Source organism: Dasypus novemcinctus, chromosome 13, assembly GCF_030445035.2.
Source record: "Dasypus novemcinctus isolate mDasNov1 chromosome 13, mDasNov1.1.hap2, whole genome shotgun sequence".
NCBI lineage: Eukaryota > Metazoa > Chordata > Mammalia > Cingulata > Dasypodidae > Dasypus > Dasypus novemcinctus.
This window is the reverse complement of record NC_080685.1, coordinates 111,421,771-111,448,574: the sequence shown is the minus strand read 5'-3', so window position 1 is coordinate 111,448,574 and position 26,804 is coordinate 111,421,771. Positions and strand designations below refer to the sequence as shown.

Here is a 26,804-nt window from a genome sequence, read left to right as displayed (position 1 = left end):
ATCTTGGTCTGTTCATATGCCGGTTGAACCCTGGATCTCAGCAGAGTTGCAGCCAACACCTACTCTCCAGTTCATCAGACTGGCTCAGTACAACTAACAGAAGGATGATGATGGACAACGCCCATCCCAAAACACAGTATCTACAACTGCAAGCAAGACAGTTCCCCCCACCTGCCCCAAGGGATCAAAGTCCCTTCTTAACTGGAAGCAGGGTGGGCATCACCATCCCCAAATCCTCAAGACTGAGGAATGAACAAACACAAGGGGGGATTGCAACCATACACTGAAGTAGACCTTATTTTTGTAATAATGGAAGACAGTGTACAGTGATGTAAAGGCAGTGGCCACCAGGGTTCTGAGGGGAAGGAGGAGGAAGACTAGGTATAACATGGGGCATTTTGGGGATATTCAAATTGTTCTCTGATATTGTAATGACGGACACAGGCCAGTAAACATTCTGTCAAAACCTACAAAGTTGCACAATGCAAAGTGTAAACCATAATGTAAACTATAGAGCATGGTTAGCAATACTTCAAAATGTGTTCATTAATAGTAACAAATGTACCACACTCATGAAGGATGTTGTTAATGGGGGAAAGTGTGGGAGGGGGAGTGGGTGAGGTATATAGGCATTCCCTATATTTTCTGTTAACATTTATGTAATCTAAAGTTTCATTAAAAATAATAAATAATTTAAGATTTCCACCCTGATCTACCTTCTGAAGACTGGGATGTACAGCAGCAGCCTTAGTTCTCCTGGCCTTGCTGTGGCATCTGGATGACTGGAACGCAGCACTGGCGCTGGGACAGCTGCCGGCACTGCTCTCACCCCGACACGTCGGCAGTCACGTCACGTCTCGTCTTTCTTTGTGAACATCAAGTGTGGACAGACTACGTAAAGCACCTACCAGAGAAGAGTTTTTCTCAGAGAACTTTGTTTTGAGCAATTCTCAACCCTCCTTATACCTTTAAGAGATAAAAAGGATTTGTCCGATTACTGAAACTCTAGTATTTAGTTTTGGAGCTGGAAGTTTGGAACAACCTGTATTCTTCCCTGGCAGGGCAAAAGAATTGGCGGTTACTATGTCTGTACTGACGGGCAGCACGTGTTTTATATATACAGTAGGGGAACTATAAGCCTATGCTAGAGGCCTCAGACGATGTCTACCCCTGGGACTGCCTCCCTACTTAAGAGTACATAGGTTCTAGAAGCCATAAAAATGCTTTCTTCTATTTGCATGCCTAGGGTGAATCCAGTGCCAAAAACCATTAGGATAAAAATTGCTTCCAGGTCCAACTTCTTCCTGCTCTCAAGTTCCATATGCTCTCCTTAGCATGTGATTTTGGCATTGACTGCTTCTAGTTAATATATGGAATGAGTATATGTTTATTATTACCTTAGAATTTAGAATTAATGCAACTTAGAGTCTAACTCATAGCTCCCAGCATTTTTAGAATGTAGCACAATGTAGCGGGAAGGACATAAGCTTCGTGTAACACTGTGGACTAGAGGCTTGAGGTCAACTTCCCCACGTAGAGTAAAACCTGCTTTGCAAGGTGGCTGTGAGGACTAAAGTAACATATGTAAAACCCACACAGTACACTGCTTCAAGCGATGGCTGCTATTAATACGGTATTTGCTTTCATATTTTTTTGTGCACGAAATACAAAGAAAACAAGTAGCACTGGTAACAACACATTTATTTCCGTACCCTGTTGTGTGACCAGGAGTGTTTTTCATTTTCCAATAATTGAATTAGGTCATAAACAATTAAAATTCCAGAAGGTAAACTAGTAATTTACTGTTGCCCACGAGCATAAGTAAACAGACATGGTACCACATAAAGGAATTTTAAACACTTTTGATCTTTTGGTCTAGCTTGAATATGGACCAATATACTATAGCAATGGACCTAATATATTTCCTATATGCCTCTAAATCTCATCGTTTTCTTCAGACATAATAGGAAAAGTTTGGTTAATTTTGAACTTTAGAAATTTAACATTCTTAGGATGCTGGAAAAGGCCAACATTACGTAAGCCTATCATCTTTATCACCAATATAATTATATTGCTACTGAAAGTAAAATCATGGCAAACAGTGGTCAATTAATTATGTCTCCTTTTGTAGATTACTTTAGTACCTTTTAAAAAAAATAATTTGCCTCAGGGGGCAGGCTATAGAAGTCTGTTATTTTTTTAAAGTAGTTTTTTTAAACTTACTAACCTTTTGTGTACTAGAGGAATGCATATATATCCCAAGTCAAAGAATTGGATAGTATCTGTTAGATTTCCTATCAGAACCAGCCATTTCCAAGAGACTGCACCATACAGGATGTTTCCTTTCAGAATGCCTTTTATCCCCAGCTTCAAACTTTACTTACGGCATGATGTTTTTAGGGGGTTCAGTAAGTGTAACAAATGGGTACTCACTGATAGAGTAGGATATAAGAATGTGCTGATCACCAAAAATGAGATTTACATTATATTAAATTAAGATTATATATTGTTGGAAATAGACAAGATAGGGAGTTCCCAGATCCTAGAAAATATTATGGCTAAGGAAATAGAGAACTCAAAAGGAATCCACCTCCAAGAAACTAATTCAGTATAGTAAAATAGAATTAGGTTCCCTGTCTCAGGAAAAATTTATTAATAAGGAACAACTGGGACGTAATACATTGTTTCTTTGGAGATTAAAGTGCAGGCTATGAAATGGCATATAAAATAATGCATAAAATAGTGCAATCTTAAGGTGCCATTATTTTTATTACACATAGCCTATTTCCATATGCCCATTTTCTCTCAAAAATCCAGCTGTAGTGACACCTTTTAGCTTATTTATTTAGGCATTACTTATACTCTGTTTTACCCACCTTTGGGGCTACATAGAATATTTTAACATTTTAACATGTAGAACAATAGCGCATACATCTTGAAACTACTAGAGATTAAGGCAAGCCCCTGTAAAGTTCAGCACTCCAAATCATGTTTTACAAAAGAAGTTGTTTCCAACACAGTGGCTCTTGACCTGATGGTACCCCAGTGGTCTTTAAAAACAGTTAAGATCACTCTGAATACATGTGTTTGCCCCATTATTTCCAGGCTCTATACAACAAAAGAGGAGTCTGAAAAACAACAGTTTTGTCACGTCAGAAGTAAGTAAACCAAGTCCATGCAGGAGAAAAGCAGAGGATCTGACTGGGGTGAAGGAATAGGGCCAATCTTAATTTCTTATATATGCCTTTTCACATTCTGTAACAGGTCTGTAGTGTTGTTCCATAATAAATTTACAAGTGGGGATGATCTATTAAAATAGAGAACTCTACTCTGAAAAACAGCCAACGAAGATGATGGGAATACTTTATGAAATGTTGCTCTAGGACAACATAATATTAAAAACACACAGCATTTAAATTACTAACTTATATTGCAGGGCAGGATGGTTCTCTCTCAGGTAGCTAATTTACAATTTTGCTATAACATATGTCAAGTTTTAGTTGCTCAAAATAATTTGTAATTTATTGAAGCTTAAACATTATGCTAAGCAAATGCAAATATAACAGCTATCAAATAACTGTCCTGATTAATGGTGAAAGCAGTTCCCTAACTTGTCTTAGCTAGTCTGATTTAAGACTTAAATAACTGTAGTGCTTTATTCTCCTACTGTTATGGAACATTCATGCATTAATAAATGCAACTCATCAGCCTAATGGACACGTGATTACAAGTGTATGCTGCAGATATTTGGATTTTGGAATTGAAAACTTATCTTCTCAAAGTGTGAATGTTTATTATGAAAGCCCTTTACTCATATTCACTAAAGGAAGACTACAGGTCCATTTAGGGTATCTAGATGTAGTTTATAAAGAAATTCAGGAAAATCTTGTTAATTCATGAACATCTATCAAATAATCTGAGGCTACATTCCTTTGATGCATAAGGATCATTCTTAGTAAACCTGTACACATGTACTTTGTTACTCTAAAAAGACTTCCAACACCAGAAAAGCAAATTATTAAAGGCCATGAGTATTCCAATCCTCCAAAGTTATGACAATATGGCTAAATCCTATGATTACAAAAATGAGACCTGCTGAGAAAATGAGTTCCAGACAGGGACTTTTATGGATAACCTTGGCTGACAAATTTTTTTTTGGAAATTGTTTATTTTAAAATTATCTTCCCAACAAACCATGAAACACTTGGATGCTACTTTATGGTTTTTCATTTAAAACATACTACATTGTAAATGGAATTTCAAAGTTAGACATAGAATCAATCAAAATCTAAGGACAGTATTAAAAATGGATAGGAAAAAGTTTCATTTGGTGGGGTTAATCTAAAGGACGCATAACCATGTTATGCTGAAAGCTTGTGAAGGCGGCAACCTTGCGCTTTTATTCAACGTACGTACGTGCCCAAACCCCAGGTTTACACAGCTGTCAGACTCCTACCTGGAAAGGGAGCGTTTTCTATTTTATACCCAAATTTACCTTAAATAACTGAAACACAAGGCAACAGTTATTTAAAAGAATCTAACAGTCGAATAACAGCCACATCATTTAGTACATTAAAATAAAACTAGTGGTAGATCTGGGGCTGTGGGGGTAATATGGCAGTTTTCTGTACGGGGTTTCTATTATTTCTGCAACTGTCTTTTAAATTTGAAATTATTTCAAAATAAAAAATAAAAAGGAAAAAAATAAGACTGTGATAGTTAATGTCTGAAAAACATACAACTGGGGAAAATAACCACTGTACAAAATTTGGAGGTTGTTAAAGTGATCCCTCAGAAGGTTGAACAGTGCAAGACATACTTTTCCAGTTACAAGCTCAAAAGAGGAGTGCAAAAAAAATTAAAGCTTTTAAAATTGTAAAATAAGGAAAACTTGAAATCAACATTAAAAAGCTTTGCTAAGTCCCCCCCCCCCCGCAAACGAAATGCTCAAAAGGCTTTTTCATAGTACAGTTTTCTTCAATGAATCTTGCTTCAATTGCAAAGCTGCATCATACAAGTCATGCTGCTCCTCAATCACCACATTTGATCAATGAGCAACACAAAAGTGAGTAAGTACTCATTACCAGAGGTCCAATATTGACAGAAAGAGCCTTGGAATTTGGGGTTCTGCCTTAGCCAGTGCACCTGAACCCTACAGAGAAAAGATAAAGCAATGGGAGTCAATACTCTCTTGCCCCTTAAAACTGGAGGACAAATGGACTAACAATTTCCTCTCTAGGGGCAACCTGTTGTGGTGGAAGATGCTAAGCGCTTAAATAATCTAAGAAGCTGCTCTAAAAAGTAGAGAAGTACAGAGGTTCAAGATTAATACCAGTGCAAGAGCTTTTTAAGTGAGCTGACTATGCAATGCATGCATCCATCCATGCAAATGTAGGACATGGCCCCCTAGAGAGATTGGAAAACATGTATATAACAACTGGGTAAATCCCTTACCAGTAGTTTATAAAAATATATAGTCAATACTGTAGAGGCCCCTTCTACAGTCAATACTATGAAAGTCCATTTTAGTTACCCATTACTTCAATACCAAAAAGCATTAACTACTTCTCAGACATTCCAGACAAAGGTCACTTAGAACAAAAAAAATCAACTTGTTTTTTTGTTTTTTTTTTTTTAAAACAAGATAGTGTCCATTTAAAAAGTAGGTCTTTCCTTTCAAGTGAACAGGACATTTTCTGTATTTAAAGTTAACTTCTAGTCTGTCATGACTGGGTTTGTATAAGATCCTTATGTAATGTGCATATATGCAGAAACAAGGTTACTTTAAACATTATCTGCACAGGAAAAAAGTTAACTCCTCAAAACATGATAGACCAGGTCTCGTTAGTACAAATCTATTGCAAAGTAAAAAGATTCTGTGCATCAGTACAACCAGGAGAAGCAGGAAAAGAATGTCCCAACCATGAGAGTTCAAGTTAAACTGTGTTCTGAAAGCCTAGAAGCCTAAGGGAACACCGTGCTGTCCACAGCGTCCTGATATGCATAACTGCTCAAGCAACTAAGCCACGCCTTCCTCTGGAGCTAGGACCACATTCCAGTTTATTTTCTATTCCGAAGACGTTTAGATTTCCTAAGAGAGTCTATGGCTTCTGCTGCCTTTTTTCGTTTCCGAGGAGATTCCTCACTCTGCCCAGATCCTGAGGAGTTTCCTACTGCGCTTTCCATTACTTCTCGCAGTTTGCGCTCCAGCTCTGCCAACCGTGCGTTCTGTTCACCTATGATCTGTGTCTGCTCTAGCAGTTTCTGGTCCTGGTCTTGAAGCTGTTTCTGCTGTTCCTGCACTTTGGTGCGGAGCTCAGAAATTTCACGCCTGAGAACAGTCACACCAGCACCGTTTGTTTTAACCTGCTGCTGGAGCTTGGTAACCTCTTGTCTTGAAGGGTTTTGCTTGGAGAAGAGCTGCATTGTCGTTAGGGCTGCAGAGGGTCCTGGGACTGTGGAGAAACAGTATAAAATGATCAATCACTTGAAATGCTTCCCTACCCATAACAGACAAAAGGTAGAAAAATAACCCAAGTGTCCATCAACAGATGAATGGATAAACAAAATATGGTATATCCATATAATGGAATACTATTTAGCCATAAAAAGGAATGAAGTTCTGATACATGCGACAATGTGGATGAAACTTGAAAACATTTTGCTCAGTGAAATAATCCAGACATAAAAGGACAAATATTGCTTGATTCCATTTATATGAAATATCTAGAATAAGAAGATACTGAGACAGTAAGATTACAGGTTATCAGGGGCTAGTGGGAAGGGAATGGAGAGTTACTGCTTGATGGGTACAGAGTTTCTGTTTTAGGTTGAAAAGTCTTAGTAATGGAAGTGGTGATGATAGCACAACATTGTAAAATGAATGCCACTTTCGCAAAAGGGTAAAATAGTAAATTCTGTTTTATATATTTTACCACAATAAAAAAACAAATAATTCCCTACCAGTAATATTTGGTTAACTAAACTTTGAAAATTTCAAAGTGGAATCTTCTTACTACATCACTTCTGATTATTCTACTTCTTTGCAATCTACTTGGTCTATGAATTCACCAGATGCCTTGTTTTTAGCCATAAATGAGTTTGAATTCTGATTCTCATGCTCAAGTAGCAATATATGGACTGCCAACAAATATGGGTGTTTAAAGGCATAAACTTGGATTTAAAATATTAAAAACATTTTTAGGATTTACTAAGAAAATACTGGTAGCAAAATTAGAAAAAAGTTATTGTCTATCTTATTTTCCATAAGCATACATAAAATTTCAAGTTAGAAGTACAGGACGATCATGTCATATACTAAGGTATCGACTTCAGTCAAACAATGGAAACTCCCATCAAAAAGTGGGAATATAACAAGGCATGATCACATGAAGAATTTCTGACATGGTGCAGGATGGCTAGGGAGGTAATGAATACCATGGGCATAAAATCAACTAATAAATTTTTTTTTACTCTTATCTCCTGAAAGTCTTCTAAAAGGACCAGGTGTATCTATTCATACCCTAAATGCATCATGCTAATTCCCTTCTTATAAATCTATATAACCATAGTATTTTCCTTGACTGATACATTCTTCCTTCCCTCTCTCCTTATCCAACTTCCATTCATACATCTAGGCTCAGATCAATTCTTACCTCTTCTGATGTCTGAGACAAGTCAACAATGATCTCCTTTTCTTCAAGAATCTTTGATACTCATCTGGCATTTAATTAGACACTGCCTTAAAATAGTTTTCTTTTCTATGATAATTTAACTTTGAGTCTGATATGTCTTACCTTCTGAAACAGTAAGATCCTTGAGAGCAAACACTACGTACTACACTTTTTTTAGTCTTCACAGGACATACTACAGTGCTGTGCGTATAATACGTACTCAATAAATAACAGATGCATTAATGCTGAGATGCAATAGGCTTTATTATTATTACAGAAAGCCATTCAGCTAACTCACTGAGTACTGTACAGAGCTAACTAATCCAAATAAAACCAAGTTTTATTAAAAACCTTTCCTAATTTAAACTATTTCCAAGGTGTGAGGACACTGAACATTTTCTCTTTTGGTAGATAACTGCACAAATGTCTAGGACTCAATATGCTTTTGCAAAACACCTACCACAGAAGAAGGGACAATGTTCAAAATAGCTTTATGCACCCTGTCTTTTAAAATAGCAGCCAGATATTTCTGAGGCTCATATAATTAATAAAATATTTCCATGAAGAATTTTTATTTTATCTGATATATTTCTTTAAAAAATTAATATTTCATCAACATACATATATATAATCTTTCACCCAGCAATTCTACTTCTAATGAATTTATTTTAAGTCAATAGTTGTGGATATGTACAAAGATTTTGCCACAAAATTATTCTTCAGAGTTACTGAAAAACTGGAAACAACATATATGTCTAACAGTAAAGGATCAGTTATGAGCTGACATAGAAAATTGAGATATATGGTTAAGAGAAAAAAGCAAGTTACAAGACTACGTATGAATGTTATTATAAACTGAACATATTATAAATAAGAGTTACCTGGAGGAGAGCCCATGAGTCTTCCAGATACATCTGATCCTGGTAATTTCCTCTTTAGAATTGGAACAATTTTCTCATCAAAGTACTCCATTGCCATGGAGGAAATATCCCTTAACTCTTGAAGTACTTCATGAGCTCGCTGAGGGGCTCTGGTAGAATTGACATATCTCAATACACGATAAATTTCATCAATAACCTAAAATAATAATTCTCATTAGGACTTTAGCTTCTTTTTTCATAAAAGAAAACACCTAAATAGGGAGAGAAGTGACTCCTTGTTTTACAATTGCTAAAAAGACTATAAGATGAGGTCAATGTATGGACCACTGACATTACTACCGACAACACACAGCTTTGGGGCTTGCTACGATATTATCTACTTCTCATATTTATTAAACACCTCTATGCACCAGGCCCTGTGTTGGGGCTGAGGAATCTGCATGAATAAAACATGGTGTTTTAGTCAGCCAAAGGGGTGCTGATGCAAAATACCAGAAATCTGTTGGCTTTTATGAAGGGCTTTTATTTGGGTGCCACATGTTGGAGGAAGATGGCTGCTGATGTGTGCCAGAGTTCAGGCTTCCTGGGTTCTTTTCAGGGCTCAGTGCCTCTGTTTTCTTCACAAGGTCAGCTGTAGAGCTATGCCTCTCTGTACAAGGTCAGCTGTAGACCATGAGGCTCTCTATTCCTCTGTGTTGTTCTCCTGTGTGTTCACTTCCTGGGCTCCAGCTCAAAACCTCCAAGAGCAAAAGTTCCAACTCTGTCCTTTCCCATGTCTTTTATCTGTGAGTCCCCACCCACCAAGGGGCAGGGACTGAACATCATACTGATGAGGCCCAATCAAAGCCCTAATTATATGTTAATCATGACCAGGTACAGACCAGTTTACAAACATAATCCAGTATCTGTTCTCAGAATTCATAACTATATCAAACTGCTACACACATTTTCTGCCCTGAAGGAAATCAGTCTAATTGGGGAGACAGATGTGTAAACAAGTGATACAAAGTTAGATGCATAAATTGCTCAAGAAACTAGAGGACTATACTAAGAAATTAAATCCTACATGGCACTGCAGGGCAAGAGGGGGAAAGGTTACCAAATTGATATTCTCTTAATTCTCCAAGCCCACGTCACTCTAGCTCTGATCTGTTCCCCAAAGCCCCCGTGACTCAGCCTGATTTCCTTCTTTTACACCACTACTACAGGCCCCATCCCCTGAATTTTTGTTTCTCCAAGGTTTGGAATGAGGTTTCCTCAGATATAACTTCCTTGCTATCACCAAAGGGGAGCAAGAGATCCTTTTATGTTTTAATGATAATTGCAAAGGGGAAATACAAGGCATAACATATATGGAGAAGAAAAAAAGTTCTTAAAATTCTGGTTCCTAACTCTTTTGCTGGGATGGCTACTGAATTTTCCTAAGACTCTTGCCCTCGGTGTTTATCCTTGTGAGGTTATCCTTAATACCTCCCACTACTTTAGCATAGACCTGAAGAGGAAATTACAGCAACCAACTGGTATAAATAATTCACACATCTCTGAAAATCTCCAGCATGGGTGACATCAATTTCAATGAATCCTTGTCTCACAAGATTTTGGTTTAACCAACTAAACCATTATGTCACCAAAACCTCAAACAACCTTGAATCCCTCCCATTCCTCCCACTACCTTCATATAACCCATTCCCAACTCTGAATCAATCTCATAATGTCATCTCTTCTCCTTTACTTACTTTGCTGAGTGCTGCTAGAGAAAAATATATTTTTGCAGAATAGTACTAGGACAAATTTGTAGTCCTTAATGTTTTATAGACTCTTCAGTGTAATGTGATGGTCCTTTTCAATCTGTCATGATATGTGCCTGTGGCAGTTTTATATTATTTATGAATCACCAAAAAGATTATTATTTGTAAACTGGTCTATTCCTCTGGGTGTGATACCCTTTGACTGTATTAAATTCAAAGGTTTTAAGTTTATTTGATAAAAGATTAGAGCTTTGATTCAACCTTATTAGAAGGGTGTGACTCAGGTTTGAGTCCCCGCCCCCTTGGTGGGCTGTTAGAAACAGACACTCACTCAAGTAGACACACAGAAGAAGATACACAGGAAGAGAGATGAGCCATTGCCTGACAGCCCATAGCTGGGCCCAAGGAGCCTTAAGAGTAAGAATGAAGGAGGGACCAGGCAGAGATCACCTGTTATTTCTGGTAAGAAAGCAGCTTTGAGATGGATTCTTTAATGGCCTTGTAACTGTAAGATTTTACCCCAAATAAACAGCCTTTATACAAGCTAACACATTTTGGTACTTTGCATCAGCACCCCTTTGGCTGACTAATACAGAATTTGGTACCAGGAGAGTGGGGTATAGTCTGATGCAATTACCAAAAATGCTGGAATGATTCTCTAAGTGGGTAAAGGATATTTTTTGGAGAAACTGTCAGATGCTTGCGGTAACAGGCCTAGCCTGCCTTGAAGAGACTGCTGGTAGTACTATGGAGCCTAAAATTATTTCTGGCAAGGCCTTAGAAGGAAATGATGAAACTATTATTGGAAACTGGAGGAAAGGCAATCTGTGTTTTAATATTGCAGAGAACAAAGCAAGACTGATTCCTGAAGTTTTATAGAAGGCAAATTTGAAAATGGTGAGCCTGGACATTTAGCTGAAGAGCTTTCCAAAGTAAACTCGGAGAATGTGGCTTGGCTTCTCCTTGCAGCTTATAGCAAAATGCTAGATGAAAGAGATTAAGCTGAGATCTGAACTGCTGGGCACAAAGGAAACAGAAGCTGATTCTGGAGATTCCAAGCCTCTGGAAATCAAACCCCCAGGCAATAGTGCCAAATTTGCAGAATTAACTAAACTTGGAACTTGTAAGTCAGAACTGAAAATGTTGTTATCCAAGAAAGACTTGTAGAAAGTCTTACTGTCTGATGGCCTGGACTCCTGTTTCCTGCATGCTAAACCAACAAGCTTTTTGCAAGCTCTGTATGAACAGAACCACTGTCAACCTGTACTAAAAGGGACCTGGAAGGGAAAATGGCTTTAAGAGGAAATTCAGGGGGAGGAGTGGGGTGAAGGGAGTGTGGGGTATATGGGGACCTAATATTTTTTGAATGTAATATTAAAAAAATAAAGACAAAAAAAAATGTATTCATGAAATGCGAGGGGAAAAAAAAAAAAAGAAAGAGGAAATTCATAAAAACTGAGGTCTGGAATTAAGATATCTCCTTAGGTCAAGAGAAGGACCCCACCCATGTATATACAGAGGGTAAGTGTGGCCCAGCACTGGAAGAGGGTGGATGCTCCAGCCTGCTGTTCAGGGAGAGTTTTTGCTGCCCCAGGCTGGAGAGAGGGTGGACCTGTTCCCCAGAGATGAGGGAAGGCCAGGTCTCCACTCACTGTTCTGAGGAGACTGGGCCTATAGGTCAGAGATTAGGGACAATGTTGCCACCATCTCAATGTTCTTGGAGGGTGAGGACTGGAGCTTGATGCTTGATGAGGGGGAAACCAAGAAAATGATTGTTGGAAAAGCCTGTGGAAAGGGTAGGTCCCCATGAGGCCTCAAGGAGAAGAAATCATCTTAAGAATGACTCTCGCACTTTGAAACTTAATAGAGTATGCCCTGCAGGCTTTCAGAACTTGTGGGGACCAGTGACTCATGTTTCCCTCCCAAGTTCTCCTTATGGTAATTCAAATTTTATCCTATGTTTGTCTCTTTGTATACTGGAAGCAGATAACTTGTTTTGTAGATTGCACAGTTCTACAGCCTGAGGGGACTTTGCCCCAAGACAAAGTGTATTTCTATAAACTGATTGTGATGTGATTTTGTACTTAGCAGTTACTGATTTAAAGTTTTTTTTTGAATATTGTAGTATGTTACAATATTCAATAATTGAATTCAGAGGACAGAGTATGGCAGTTTGATAGTATTCATGAATCCCCCAAAAGAAAAAGATAATGTTTGTAAACTGGTCTGTTTCTCTGGGTGTAGTACTTCTGACTGTATTAGATTCATTTCAGTGATTAAATTATGTTAAGGGCTTTGATTCAATCACATCAGTAGGGTGTGACTCAGGGCTGAGTCCCCATCCTCTTGGTGGGCTGACAGAGACACTCACTCAAGAAGACCCACAAAAGAAAATACACAGGAAGAGAGAGAAGCCATTTGCCAGAGAGCCTATAGCTGAGATTGGAAAGAAGCTGGACCATGGAGCCTTAAGAAGAAGGAAGGAGAGAGACCAGGTGGAGATCGCCCACTATCTTTGGTAAGAAAGCAGCCTTGAGTTGGACTCTTTAGGGCCCTGTAACTAAGATTTTACCCCAAATAACTACCCTTTATAAAAGCCAAAATATTTCTGGTACTTTGCATCAGCATTCCTTTGGCTGACTAATCCTGTGCTTTATAAATGTCAGAAACTGTCAGGATGTGATCTTATATAAAGCCCTATCAGACTTCACAGAAAAGGCTATGTTTGTGCACCTGGAGAGATGAACTGCAACTGGGTAGATGTAATAGGAGATGAGGTTCGCTGGTTTTGAATTACACTGGACATGCAGGTGGCAGGTGCTGGCAGGGAGCTTAAGATATAGGTCAGGAGCTCAGTAGAGAAATCGCAGAGGATGGCGAGACTTCAATAGCCACGGCAGAACAAGCACCGGAGGTTACGTGATACATTTATTTCCGACATTACTACTAAATTACCAACTCACTTTAGAAGAAAGTAACTTTTTCAACAAGAACTTACTGGGAAATGGACCTGGCCCAGTGGTTAGGGTGTCCGTCTACCACATGGGAGGTCCGCGGTTCAAACCCCGGTTCAAACCCCGGGCCTCCTCCTTGACCCATGTGCAGCTGGCCCATGCACAGTGCTGACGCTCGCAAGGAGTGCCCTGCCACGCAGGGGTGTCCCCCACGTAGGGGAACCCCACGCGCCGCCCACACTTCGCATGCCGCTGACGACAACAGAAGCGGACAAAGAAACAAGATGCAGCAAATAGACACACAGAACAGACAACCAGGGGAGGGGGGGGATTAAATAAACAAATAAATCTTAAAAAAAAAACAAAACCAAAAAACAAGAACTTATTGAACTACCATGTTAGGAACTATTATATATATTTATTTCTTAAATATTTATATATGAAAAATGGATTATTTTTAGGCTTACAATTTATGTGAATATATTCTTACTTGTAGGATACTCGACAAGTAATTAACTGAGTTTTTACTAAGTACTAGTCACTTTTCAGAGCACTGGGTTACAAACAATGTACAAGGTTGACAAGATCTTTATTCTCATGAAGCTAAAATACACAAACAATAAAATAATTTAAAACATTGTCATTGGAAAAAAAAAAGAGGATAATGAGATAGTTACTATTGGAGGAGGAAGGAATAACATTAAATGGGGTGCTTAGAAAAGGTTTCCCTGAGATATTTAAGGTATAACTCAATGGTTACCTGAATATCTGGGGTGAAAAGTGTTTTTTCAGGTAGGGATAGCAATGGCTTAGCCCCAAGGTCAGAGTCAGGTCATTTTTTTCAAGGAGTTCAAGGAATGGAAATAGGCATATATGTATATCCAAATACTAAATATTTATGGAAGTTAGAACCTTCAAAGTTTTAAAAATAATTATGTAATATTTATACATAATTAAATGGTTAATAAAAATTTTAAAATATAAGTTAAAGTAGGAATAACTTTTTTTAAAAAAGGGTCTTCATATTGACTGATATCCCATGTGCTTAGTGCTAGGATTTTAATTATCCATAGTAGTTTGTGTTTATTAAAGTTTTAAGTGGGTGGTATAAAAGAAGAAAAGCATCACAATACTCCATCACTACTTTCTGTTGTCCTCAAGGCCAGTATGCTATGCTGAACTGATAGGTACAAATTAGCCATCAACCCCTTTTTTTTTGCCTCAGGGGTTTTGCACTTGTTGCTCCTTTTGCCTGGAATGTTCTCCCTGCGTATCTCTTCCACCACCCCAACTTCCTTACTCACACTTGAAGTCTCAGTAAAATTTCGCTTTCTTAAAACCCTTTCTTTTCTGAACCCTCTTGCACTTTAAATTAGGATAACATCTTCATCAAACCCTTTATTTTCCCCTCAGAATGTATATTACAAGTTGTAAGTACGTCTTTCCTGCTAATTTCTGTCTTCCTCATAATATATTTTGTTCCAGGAGAGAGGAGATCTTATCTCGTTTCACTGTCAGATACCTAGAGCCCAGCAGTGTCTGGTACACAGCAGATGCTCAACAAATGTTTATTAAATGAGGGGTAAAGATGGTCAAATATTACAAATTGTCTGATATTGACACATCTAAGCGTAAATGTTTAAAACAAGGGTTAAAATATAAGAATATGATTTTTAGAGGGCAAATTTTATTTGAACATGAAGACCACAGTTAGAATTCCTATTGAAAGGGATTAAAAAAAAATAGCACTTATATGCTTAATATAATATCCATAGCTTTATTAACGGATCTATGTATGTTTATGCTTATGTATATAAATATTGGTAGTCAGAAAAATATTTACAGCCTGTTTGAACTAGACTGGAAATGACTGTTATAATGATTCAAGCATGAGTAAGACACAGATCCTATCCACTGTGAAGATGACTCAGTAAAAGAACCACAAACAGCAAAGCAAAACAGACCATAATAGACTGAATGTACAAGCAAAGTACCGTGTCAAAAAAGAGAAAGTAAAGATCAGATGTGTTTGAGAGCACTGGGTAGGCCTAACGAAGGACATGGCAATGAGAGATAAGTAGAATTTCAATAGGTAAGGGAAGAATAGAGCAGGAGAAACGTCATCCTGGTTAAAGAAAGAGTGGGTGGGACTGAATAGATGGATGACGGGAACGGAGAGTTAGAAATTGACATTTATGTAGTACTATTACATACTATGCATTATTCTAGGTTTTACTTTTACTTACACTATATAATTAATTCCCTTTATAACCCTTATTCTTCAGAATGAATTTCTCATCAAAATATCCCACAGGGGTTGCTAATTAAGCCTACATACGTCTTATCATTTACTCAAGTCTTGCACAGGGAATGATAATATTTTCACATCTTACTATATAGAGACTATTTTAATCAAGCTATGTTTTCAATAAAATTTGAAATTGTCTCTTTCCTCCATCCAAAAGTTATAAGCAAAGGACAATGATGAAGGAAAATAAGGACACTGCATGTCAGAACCACACTGCTTCAACCATTCAGTTATCTGTGGCTACAAGGGATTTAGGGCACATATTAAGAAAGCATAGTATTTACCCAATTTTTAACATATTTCATTTCCTGAGGTGGTTTAATCGCTCTTTACAAATTACTTTAACAACAATAACATAATGGTCTGGAACAACAAGCAAGATGGCGGCGGGGTATGGAGCCCTAGAGTCAGCTCCTGCTATAGGGCAGTTAGTGACCATCCAGAGCTCTCTGGAGCTAGCTGAAGCACCTGTTTGGGGGTTCCAGGAGGCCCGAAGAGCATCCTGCCACATCCTTGAAGGAATAGAAGGATTGCCCATCTGCAGAGAAGACTTGTGGGTAGAACGCTCCACACCCCAGAGGCGAGTACCCATCCTCCACTGGAGGTACAAGCTGCCTCAGGAACTGTTCCGTGGCTGCACTTGAAACCTCCACTTCCCAAATATGGGGAAAGAAGAGACAGTTGGGCACCAGCTTCAGCTACTGAGGAGCAAATTCAGGGGCTAAAGTATAATCCTGAGAACAGCTAAAGTTTGAGACTGTCCAAGTCAGAAAGAGGCCAGGAGCCGCCATCTTAACACTGCACCTGGCACGATGGGAAGCAGGGTGGAATGAGAATCCCAGTGTTGGTGGTGACCAGCTTCTTTCCATCCAGTTCAGATGGCAGCTCTAGTCTAGGTCCCAGTGCCACCTCCAGCAAGGAGGAAGCTGCAGGGACCTGCGCCAGCCTCTCTGGGAAATTACTGTCAAGCCGCAGGGGGTGGTGATTATTCTACTCTGGTGGCACAAGCTGCCACAGGAGCTATTCTGTGGCTGGAAATGGAAGCTTCATTTCTCAAAATCAGGGGAAGAGGAAACTGTTGGCTGCTGGTTTTGACTACTGATTGGGAGACTCGGCTGGCCAAGATATAACCCTGAGAACAGCTGGGGTTTGAATCTGTCCAAGTTGGAAAGAGGCCTGTGGCCGACATTTTGACTACGCCCTCAGCCTGAGGGGAAGCCAGGCTGACCGAAAATCACAGTGACAGTAGGAACCTGTTTCTTTCACCCAGATCAGCCTGCAGTCCTAGACTAGGCTTCAGGCCCGCCTCTGGCAGGGAAGAGGCTGGGGGACTCCCACACCAGCCTATCCAGCTAACTGCAGGTATCTTTGGCTGGCACAGACTGAATAACTGGAAGTATACTGGGGCAACTGCAATCATCTTAGACCCACAACTGCATAGACTGCTGCCCATACCTGCAGTTCTATCCCTGTCCCAGGCCAGGGGAGAAAGGGGTGGGAAGCTTCATTAGTCTCTCTGGGCAACTACAGTCTAGGCCTGCATGACTTGGATTATTCCACACAGCTGTAAGACTGTCCCTACCCCTGGCAAAGGAGAAAGTTGGGAGAAGCTTCATTGGTCCTTGGTGCAATGAGGGCAGCTTGAGCCTCCACAGCTTACAGTACCAATTACAACCTTGGCTCCTACTGCACAACAAGCAAGGGAGAAAGGGCAGGAAGCCCTAAACTAAAGAGAAAAACTGTACCGGAATAAACACTCTAGGAAGACAGATGCCAAGACACCAACAAAAAATTACAATCCACACCAAGAAACAGGAAACTACGGATCAGTTAAAAGAACAAGATAAGCCTCCAGATGACATAAAGGAATTGAGACAACTAATTACAGATGTTTGAACAAATCTCCTTAATAAATTCAATGAGATGGCTAAAGAGATTAAGGATATTAAGAAGATACTGGATGAGCACAAAGAATAATTTGAAAGCGTATATAGAAAAATAGCAGATCTTATGGGAATGAAAGGTGCAATCAAAGAAATTTAAAAAATATTGGAATCATATAACAGCACATTTGAGGAGGCTGAAGAAAGGACTGGTGAGCTTAAAGAAATGGCTTCTGAAAGTGAACATACAAAAGAACAGATGAAGAAGAGAATGGAAAAAATTGAACTAGATCTTAGGGACAGCAAAAGACATGCAAACACACTTGTCATGGGTGTCGCAGAAGAAGAGAAGGGAAAAGGGGCAGAAGGAATACTTGAAGAAATAATGGTAGAAAATCTCCCAGCCCTATTGAAGGACATAAATATTCATGTCCAAGAAGCACAATGTACTCCCATCCAAAAATATACGAATAGATCAACTCCAAGACACATACTGATCAGAATGTCAAATGCCAAAGACAAAGAGAGAATTCTGAGAACAAGAGAAAAGCATTGCATAACATATAAGGGATACCCAACAAGATTAAGTGCTGATTTCGTACCAGAAACCATGGAGGCAAGAAGACAGTGGTCTGATATATTTAAGATACTTTATAAGAGAAAACCTTCCAGCCAAGAATCTTATATCCAGCAAGATTGTCTTTCAAAAATGAGGGTGAATTAGAATATTCACAGATAAACAGAAACTGAGAGAATTTCTAAGCAAGAGACCAGATTTTCAGGAAGTACTAAAGGGTATGCTAGAGCCTGAAAAGAAAAGACAGGAGAGAGAGGTCTGGAAGAGAGTCTAAAAATGAAGATTATATCAATAAAACTAAAAGTGCCAAAAGAGTGGTGAAAATAAATATGACAGATAAAACTCAAATAATCAGGAATAAACTTAACAAACGAGGTAAAGCACCTGTGTTCAGAAAACTGCAACTCAATGTTAAAAGAAACAAAAAAAGGCCTAAATAACTGGAAGAACATTCCACGCTCATGGATTGGAAGACTAAATATCATTAAGATGTCAATTGTACTCAAATTTATATACAGATTCAATGCAATTCTGATAAAAATTCCACCAGCATTAAAAAAAAATGGAAAACACAATCATCAAATTTATTTGGAAGTGTAAGGGATCCTGAAGAGCCAGAAACATCAAAAAAAAAAAAAAAAAAAGGAAAAGTAAACCCTCATCTCCAGAATTTAAATCATATTACTTAGTGATAGTGATAAAAATAGCATGGTACTGACATAAAGACAGACACATAGACCAATGGAAGCAAAGTTATGGTTCAGAAACAGATCCTCACATGTATGGTCAAGTGATTTTTGACCAGGCTGTCAAATGAACACAGCTCAGGGAGAACAGTCCATTCAACAAATGATGTGGAAAGAATTGTATATCCATAGCTGAAGGAGGAAAGAGGACCCCTAGCTCATCCTTTATCCAAAAATTAATTCAACATGGATCAAAAACCTAAAAATAAAAATAACAATAAAACTTCTAGAAGAAATTGTAGGAAAATATCTTCAAGACCTAGTGGTAGGTGGTGGATTCTTAAAGGAGATAAGAGGATGACAGAGTTGGACTACTGGTGTTTAATGTATGTAGAAGTTTTACTTAGCTTTACTTAAAAGTGTGGAAATATACAGAGTGGATGGTAATACATAGTGAATAACAGCTAATTTATAAATCGGGTATAGCTGAAAATGGCAGTCTAGGGATATAAATGCCAGTTGACAGAATGTTAGAGAATAATCTAGGAACTTGAATAGCACAGTAAACCAAGAGGTGGAAGAGAACTGTGGTTGATGGTACAGATGCAAGAGTACTTTGTGAGCTAAAGCAAATGTACATCATCACTACTGCAGGGTGTTGGGAATGTGGAGAAGCAGGTAATAATACAATATGCTTGCATCTATGCGAAAGATGTACTGTGTTGATAATGAGGTAGTATGGAAAATATGACCCAAATGTACACTATGGACATAGTAATAATCAGATGATATTATTTGTAGCAAATGTTCCACCACAGTGTGGTGTGTTGATGGAAGGGTGTTTGGGAATTCTGCACATGAGCATGATTGACTTGTAAGTTTACAACTTCTGTCATAAAAAATAATTAAAAAAAAAAAACAAAAAAAAATAGGGTAGGTTGGGGGAAAAACACACCAAGCGTAAGGTAATGATTACGATCAGTAGTAAGATCTTGACCATATTTCATATTTGTAACAAACATCTTATTACAATGCAAGGTGTTGGTAGAGGGTTGATGTATGGGACGCCTGTATGATGTTATGCATGTTTGCTTTGTAAGTTCACAACTTTTACTATACACTTGTTTATGTACGTTCATATATAAATGATATAAAGATAATAATACGGTTGGTTAGGGGAAAATACTTTGGTTAGTAATAATAGTTCGACAATGCTCTTTTAGTTAAAAAGGTTTAACAACAATGCAAGTTACTGGTGGTAGGGTGAGTTATGAGAGTCCTGTATGTTATATATGTTAGTTTTTTAAGTTCACAACTATTATTATGCACTTATTGTTTATGTAAGTTTATGTATGAGTGATACACATCAATACATTAATTTTTAAAAAATGTAATGGTCTCTGTCTTGAGGTGTAGTGGGAAGACCACAGGCTTTAGGCAGGTCACTATTGTGGGGAAGGAGTTCTCTAGGGTTATGTCTTCAAGCAAAGTGATGAATGACTACTGCCTACGAGTTTCAAGAAAACACTTTGCTCTAGCCAAACAACTTTCAAGGTATTGAGACCTTTCCTGGGCCTGGTTCTATAGCCAAAGTCCTATAGAAATTGATGTTTTTTTGCTCATATAAGGAAACTGAATGAAAGAGCTGATCTTTTAAATAATAATGACCTGGTTCTTTTAGTAAAGTATCTTATATTTAAGTCAAACAAAAATCCTACCACCAAATATACCCAAATACATTTCTTTCATAAGGGATTTATCAGTGTTTCTACACCTAGAATATCATGTATTGGTTTATTTACTGGATGTTTACATTTTAGGAAGGAAAACCTTTCTGTGTTTCAAAAATTAAGTATTTGTAATTTATTGTTCCTATGACTTTTACATTGTAATAAAATTTGTTCTTGTCTCGTAAATTTAGTTTCTAAATGAAGATAAACAACTATAAAATTTTGGGGAAGAATAGGCTTTACTATTGATGTCTTGATTTTCTAAACAAGATCTTTTTACCTTTTTTTTAAGCAGATACCGAGGATCAAACCCAGGACCTCATATATGGGAAGCAGACACTCAACCACTTGAGCTATGTAGCTATATCTGCTCCCCTTGTTTTACCCTTTTTGTTGGTTTATTTATTTATTTATTTTTTTAAAAAGATTTATTTTTATTTTATTTAATTCCCCTCCCCTCCCCCGGTTGTCTGTTTTCTGTGTCTTTTTGCTGCGTCTTGTTTCTTGTTTCTTTGTCCGCTTCTGTTGTCGTCAGCGGCACGGGAAGTGTGGGCGGCGCCATGCCTGGGCAGGCTGCTCCCTCCTTCGCGCTGGGTGGCTCTCCTTATGGGTGCACTCCTTGTGCGTGGGGCTCCCCCACGCGGGGGACACCCTTGCGTGGCACGGCACTCCTTGCGCGCATCAGCACTGCGCATGGCCAGCTCCACACGGGTCAAGGAGGCCCGGGGCTTGAACCGCGGGCCTCCCATGTGGTAGACGGACGCCCTAACCACTGGGCCAAAGTCCGTTTCCCTATTTTTTGTTTTAAAGTTAGGCCAATAAAAATAATTTATTGGGAAATGCGGGAAAAGAACAGAGCTTGCTGAGAAATGGGAGAGAAGGACGGAAATACACAGAGATTTGGTCAGTGCTCCTCTAGGCAGAAAGAGCAGGCTTTGGCTGTGAGGTCACCTTTTAAGCTATTACTTATTCCTCCCCTTGCTAGTGCTAAGGGGAGCAGCCCCAGCTGTTACTGGTTACTCCACCAATGGTCCAGGTCAATGGTGAGGCCTGTTTGGAGCATCCAGGGTATATCCTCGGCCCCAGAAAGAGGTCCCCTGAGTCTCAAAGTAAAGCAGGGTTGAGACCACGCTGCCTGTTGGCCATACTGTGGCTTGTCTTCTTCTTGTTTCCTCTACTAACCTGCAACTCCCCCTATGAGAGTTCACGCACTTACTCTTAAGGGGGTACTCAGTGGAGATGGTCATTCTTTAGTTACTTCCTGTCGGTTAGGACAGTACTTTCTGCCCGACAGGGCGTAACCCTCTTTGGCTATTCTATTGTGGTTGAGGGAAGATGGGTCTGGCACCCTGGTTGGAATGGATGAAATCCCTGCATAACTAAAAAGGAGTTGATTCTGTAAGAAATAAATCTAATTAGAATTTTGAAGATACAAGGTCCTATTAAAAGGATAAAGATGATGGTAGGCAGGCCCAAAAAGGGGCCAGCCATGACATAATGGACCACAAGAGAAAGGCCTTATGCCTTCTGAGGCTGCATCCTGCCAAAGTTGATGGGAAAGAGCATCCTTCCTTGAGTTCTTTTAGGCTGTTGGTTAACTCTAGGGAGAGACTGTGGTATACCCGCTGGGTTTGGGTATAAACTGCCAACCCCAGTTCCCACAGTAGTGATTATGCTTAGGAGAGGTATGAAGAGAGGCACTGCCCTAGACATAAACTCTCAAAGACAGTATATGCAACAATATAAGACAAGCACATAGCAAACAAATAAAGACAATATTTAAGACAGCCATTCCTTTATCTTATAAGCACATTCATTAACTACTTAGAAAATGAATTAAGTTTACTAGGACTTTTAACATATCTATGCTCTAGAACAGAAAAGATATTATCATAATCATCAGGCATGTAGGTACAGTACTTAATACTAATCAATGCACAAGTTCTTCTTTGAGCTGCAATGAATAGATCTAAGCTCCAGGTTTGTAATACCATACATATTCTCTTTCCATGGGAGCAGGCCATAATTCTGATTGTATTTGTTTAAGTTCTACTCACAGTACCCTGGTAACTGTTGCTCTACTTGGTATGTCCTTCACACAGCCAGCATGCTGCAGCACTGGTGACCCTAGAGAGAAGCTAGGAAGGTAGGCTCCAGTATTCCACTGGCCTGGTGCATAGTGCCCTTCTGCACTATGAAACAGAGCCAGTCTGGAGGCAGTGTCCATTTTACATCTGGCCATATTGAGCCATCGCTGCCTGCTGTAAGAATCCAAAACTACAATGTCTCCCCATTCACTTCAGGAGTGTAACCAGAGATGTAGTAGATACCTTCCTTGTTTTAGGGGTTAGTGACCAACCTAGACATAGCAGCCAATAACTCAAATGGAGAGGTACCATGCAAGGTATCTGAGCTTGGTTTGAATGCACAAGAGAGCATGGTAATATTGAAGTTTATCTCTTGATTTTTAGACACTTTCTAAACACTTCCAATGCAGTTTATAACATATCAAATGGACTTAACTTTCTAGTACTTTGCTTTTTACTTCTACACCTGTATCATGATAATTAACAGGTATTTTACTTTAGCAGTATAGGAAAAATTACTTTCTCAATTATTTTATGAAAATCTAAGATTCCCAATGGAATCAAGGTTATCTTTCCTTACCACCACTTTAATATACAGATTGAGGTGGCCTCTGACAGCCTGTTATGGAGTTACTTTTTGTTATTAATATCAATTTAGGTTTCTAATTAATAATGGCTTCCTGGAATTAGCCATTTATAATAAATGCTTCAGTTTAGAAGACGCTTTTACAAACTCCTTGTAATTAACCATAACCACATAAACTGGTTACTTTACCTTAAAATAAGCTTATTACAATTAGTAACCAAGGAAATTTACTTTATCCATTTAAGAGAGGGCAGATCTACAGTTCCTTTAACTTAATTTCATTAAATATGAACTTAGAATTTTCATCATCTTAAAAGATTTAATACATACGTTAATTTATTTAATTGGTATCCTATAAACCTAGGGGAAATTACACCCAAGCTAAATAACACTGAAACCATTATAGTTAATGAAAGGAAGGTTCTTTTCTATTCCTTTACAGGAGGCTAAAACCTCTTTCCCTTAATAAAATTCTAAAACTATGAATAATCGTAAAAGCGTACTGATGGCTAGGTTCTGGAATATATTATAATTGTTTAAATTGTTTTAATCATAATTTAGAAAAGATCTTTCCATAGCTTTCAAGGACTTTTCCTTTATTTATTGACATTTGACAACTGGATTATTAACCACGCTTCCTTGTTTTACCTGTAAACATTAATTTGCTAGCAACAACTAGCAAACTTTTTTGGGAATGATTGTCTTATGTATGAGATTGTCCCATCATATGTATGAAGCAGATTTGATCACTGCTTCTTAAGGTCCTCCATTCTGTGGTTGTGCTTTAAAAAATACATTATTTCATGTCTTTAAAAAGTGTTTAAAATGTGAGCTACAGAACATTCAAATGGTTAAAAAACAAAGTAATATGAAAAATATGATCTCAAAAAGAATTTTTTTTGTGTGAAGATTTGTTTTATTTATTTCTCTCCCCTTCCCCACCCCCCTGCCCTGGTTGTCTGTTCTCTGTGTCCATATGCTGCGTGTTCTTTGTCCGCTTCTGTTGTTGTCAGCGGCATGGGAATCTCTTTTTTGTTATGTCATCTTGCTGTGTCAGTTCTCCGTGTGTGTGGCGCCATTCCTGGGCAAGCTGAAATTTCTTTTGCGCTGGGCGGCTCTCCTAACAGGGCGCACTCCTTGCGTGGGGGGGCACCCGTGTGGCATGGCACTCCTTGCGCGCATCAGCACTACGCATGGGCACTGCACATGGGCCAGCTCCACACGGGTTAAGGAGGCCCGTGGTTTGAATCGCGGATCTCCCATGTGGTAGACGGACGCCCTATCCACTGGGCCAAGTCTGCTTCCCTCAAAAAATTCTTAATAAATGGCACAGTGTTTTATTTTGATGAAGTGCCTTCAGTTTGATTTGGGATACTTTTTAAACCCTTTGTGTTTATAATATTCTTTGAAGAGTTTGGAAATAGAATTTCTGCTTACTTAAAAAAAATATGGTGTAACCAAATATAATAAACCACCATGTTTCTAATACACACAGTTCACTGTATCATGCTATGCATAAATTGGCACAGTAATAAATAATACAATGAATATAATTTAATCCTCAGAGAATCTCTCTGTGGCAGTTTGAGATTATTTATGAATTCCCAAAAGAGAGATTATGTTTTTAAACTAATCTGTTCCTCTGGGTGTGATACCCTTTGAATGCATTAGATTCAGCTGACATGACCGGGTTAAATTACCTGTTAAGATTAGGGCTTTGATTCAATCAGTGTTAAGTTCCCAGCCCCTTGGTGAGCTATACAAATGGACACTCACTCAAGAAGACACATGGTAGAAAGAGAATTCCATAGATGTCAGAGGAGACAAACAGTTAAAGCCCTGGCAGAGAAGAGCCATTCACCTGATAGTTTGCAGCTGAAGATAACAGAGCTGCTGAGTAATTGAGGAACCCTGACAGACAAGCCCTCTGCCAGCCTACAGTTGAGATCTGAGGAAGCTGGGCCCACAGATCCTGAAGAGGAAGGACAAATGAACCCAGGCAGAGATCACTTGCCATCTTGCTTCCACATATGGTAGCTGACTTTGGTGAAAAAGCAGCCTTGAGGTGACTCACTCTTTAGGACCTTGTAACTGTAAGCTTCTACCCCAAATAAATACCCTTTATAAAAGCCATCAGATTTCTAGTACTTTGCATCAGCACCCCTTTGGCTAACTAATACTCTCTCTTATCTTATTTAATCTATCAAAGCAAACCTTATTAAGGTTAGACTTATGCATCAGTCAATAGAGAATGAATTTTATATAATTTTATAAGCGCATTTTTTTTTTAAAAGCATAATGTGCTTTATTTTTTTCGGGTTCCTGTGCAGTATATATATATATATTTTTTAACATTTTTCTCTCCTAATTATACATGAACATAAGAATTTAATGGCTTTATAACACCTGATATGAAAAATGGCTGTCCACCTCCCAACCTTTCATTCAGACTGTCCCAGAGACAATCACTTTCTATTTTTTTTTTTAGAAATTTCTTTCAAATTTTACCTTTATAGTTCTAATTACACATTTATACTGCTATTTGCTGATTTTCTGTTTTCCTACAATGGAAAATGAGAATTTAGGTCTTTCCTTTCTGCTCCCACACCAACATATAACACACCCGTCTTGCCTCCCAATATCGTTATATGATGGTTTTTAAATCAGATCCTTGCTCAATTTTACATTATTATGATTACACAAACATTATTCACACATGAGCTATTTGTATATACGTTTTCTTTTCTTGCACCACTTCTTGTATTTTTTAAGAGTTAAAAGACGGCTTTCTTTTGGGGGGGGGTTTGTTTTCTAAATAGTAGATTAAAAAAAACAGAGGTTTCTCTCTTACATAATAGTCCACAGATAGGCAGTTACAAGTTGGAATGGCAGTTGTGCTCTACAATATCCTTGTACATAGGAAAGGTACAGGGAAGTATTATGTGTTCAAGGAGCATGAGTATACAATCGACTCTCAATAAATAAAACAGTAATATTCTGAGTGGATAGAGTATAGTTTTAGGCAAGATATCAGCAACAAAAATGGCATTTTAAAGAAACAAAATAATCTAAGGTGAATTAAGTATAACTAAAAACAAAAATATTTTTATTTTCTTGGCTGTTTACTTTTAATCAAGATTGAAGTTTGCAGGAGAAAAAAGAAATTAAGGTAGTTCTTGTGAAGAAATGCATACTATCAAGGCAAAATGGAAGAAAACAATAATGTAACTGAAGACAACACCAAATTTAGAAAACTCAAGTGTAGCTCTTGTCAAATCACTTATGTTCTCTAGGACTCAATTTTCATATCAGTAAAATAAGGACAGCTAATACCATCTATCTTACAAGCCTGTGATGGAAAGCAAATGAGATCATTTATGTGAGTACGTTGAGTATTAGAAAGTACTTCAAAATGTAAGACAACGGCAGTAACAAGAGAAAGGGATAGGTAGATATTCACATTGTAAGTTAAAGTTAGGTACAAAACTCCTATCCAACTGCTCATTTACTGTCTGAATGGTAAAGGCTTCAGTTAAAGAGCTGTCCAGAGCAAATAGCCAAGGGGATGTAATGCATCTTAAAAGTGTAAAACGCTTTCTGATGCTGTCACTTCAGTTTTGTTCTTTTATTTTGATATGAGAATTTAAAGTGAAAAGTCAAGTCCTTTCCAAAAAAACCAACAGGGAAAGCG

The 26,804-nt window shown here is 38.3% G+C and overlaps 1 protein-coding gene across 1 annotated transcript in view; it reads right to left on the bottom strand.

Annotated features, from left to right (window-relative positions):
• Window positions 1–1,683: 1,683 nt before the first annotated feature.
• The window catches only part of FBXO28 (F-box protein 28), a 41,318-nt gene continuing 16,197 nt past the window's right edge, over window positions 1,684–26,804 (bottom strand). The window contains exons 4-5 of the mRNA XM_004464698.5: window positions 8,555–8,750; window positions 1,684–6,455 (exon numbers count right to left, since the gene is read on the bottom strand). Coding sequence (XP_004464755.1) covers window positions 6,061–6,455; window positions 8,555–8,750 — 591 coding nt within the window. The 3' untranslated portion in view covers window positions 1,684–6,060. The remainder of the gene's footprint in view (window positions 6,456–8,554; window positions 8,751–26,804) is intronic.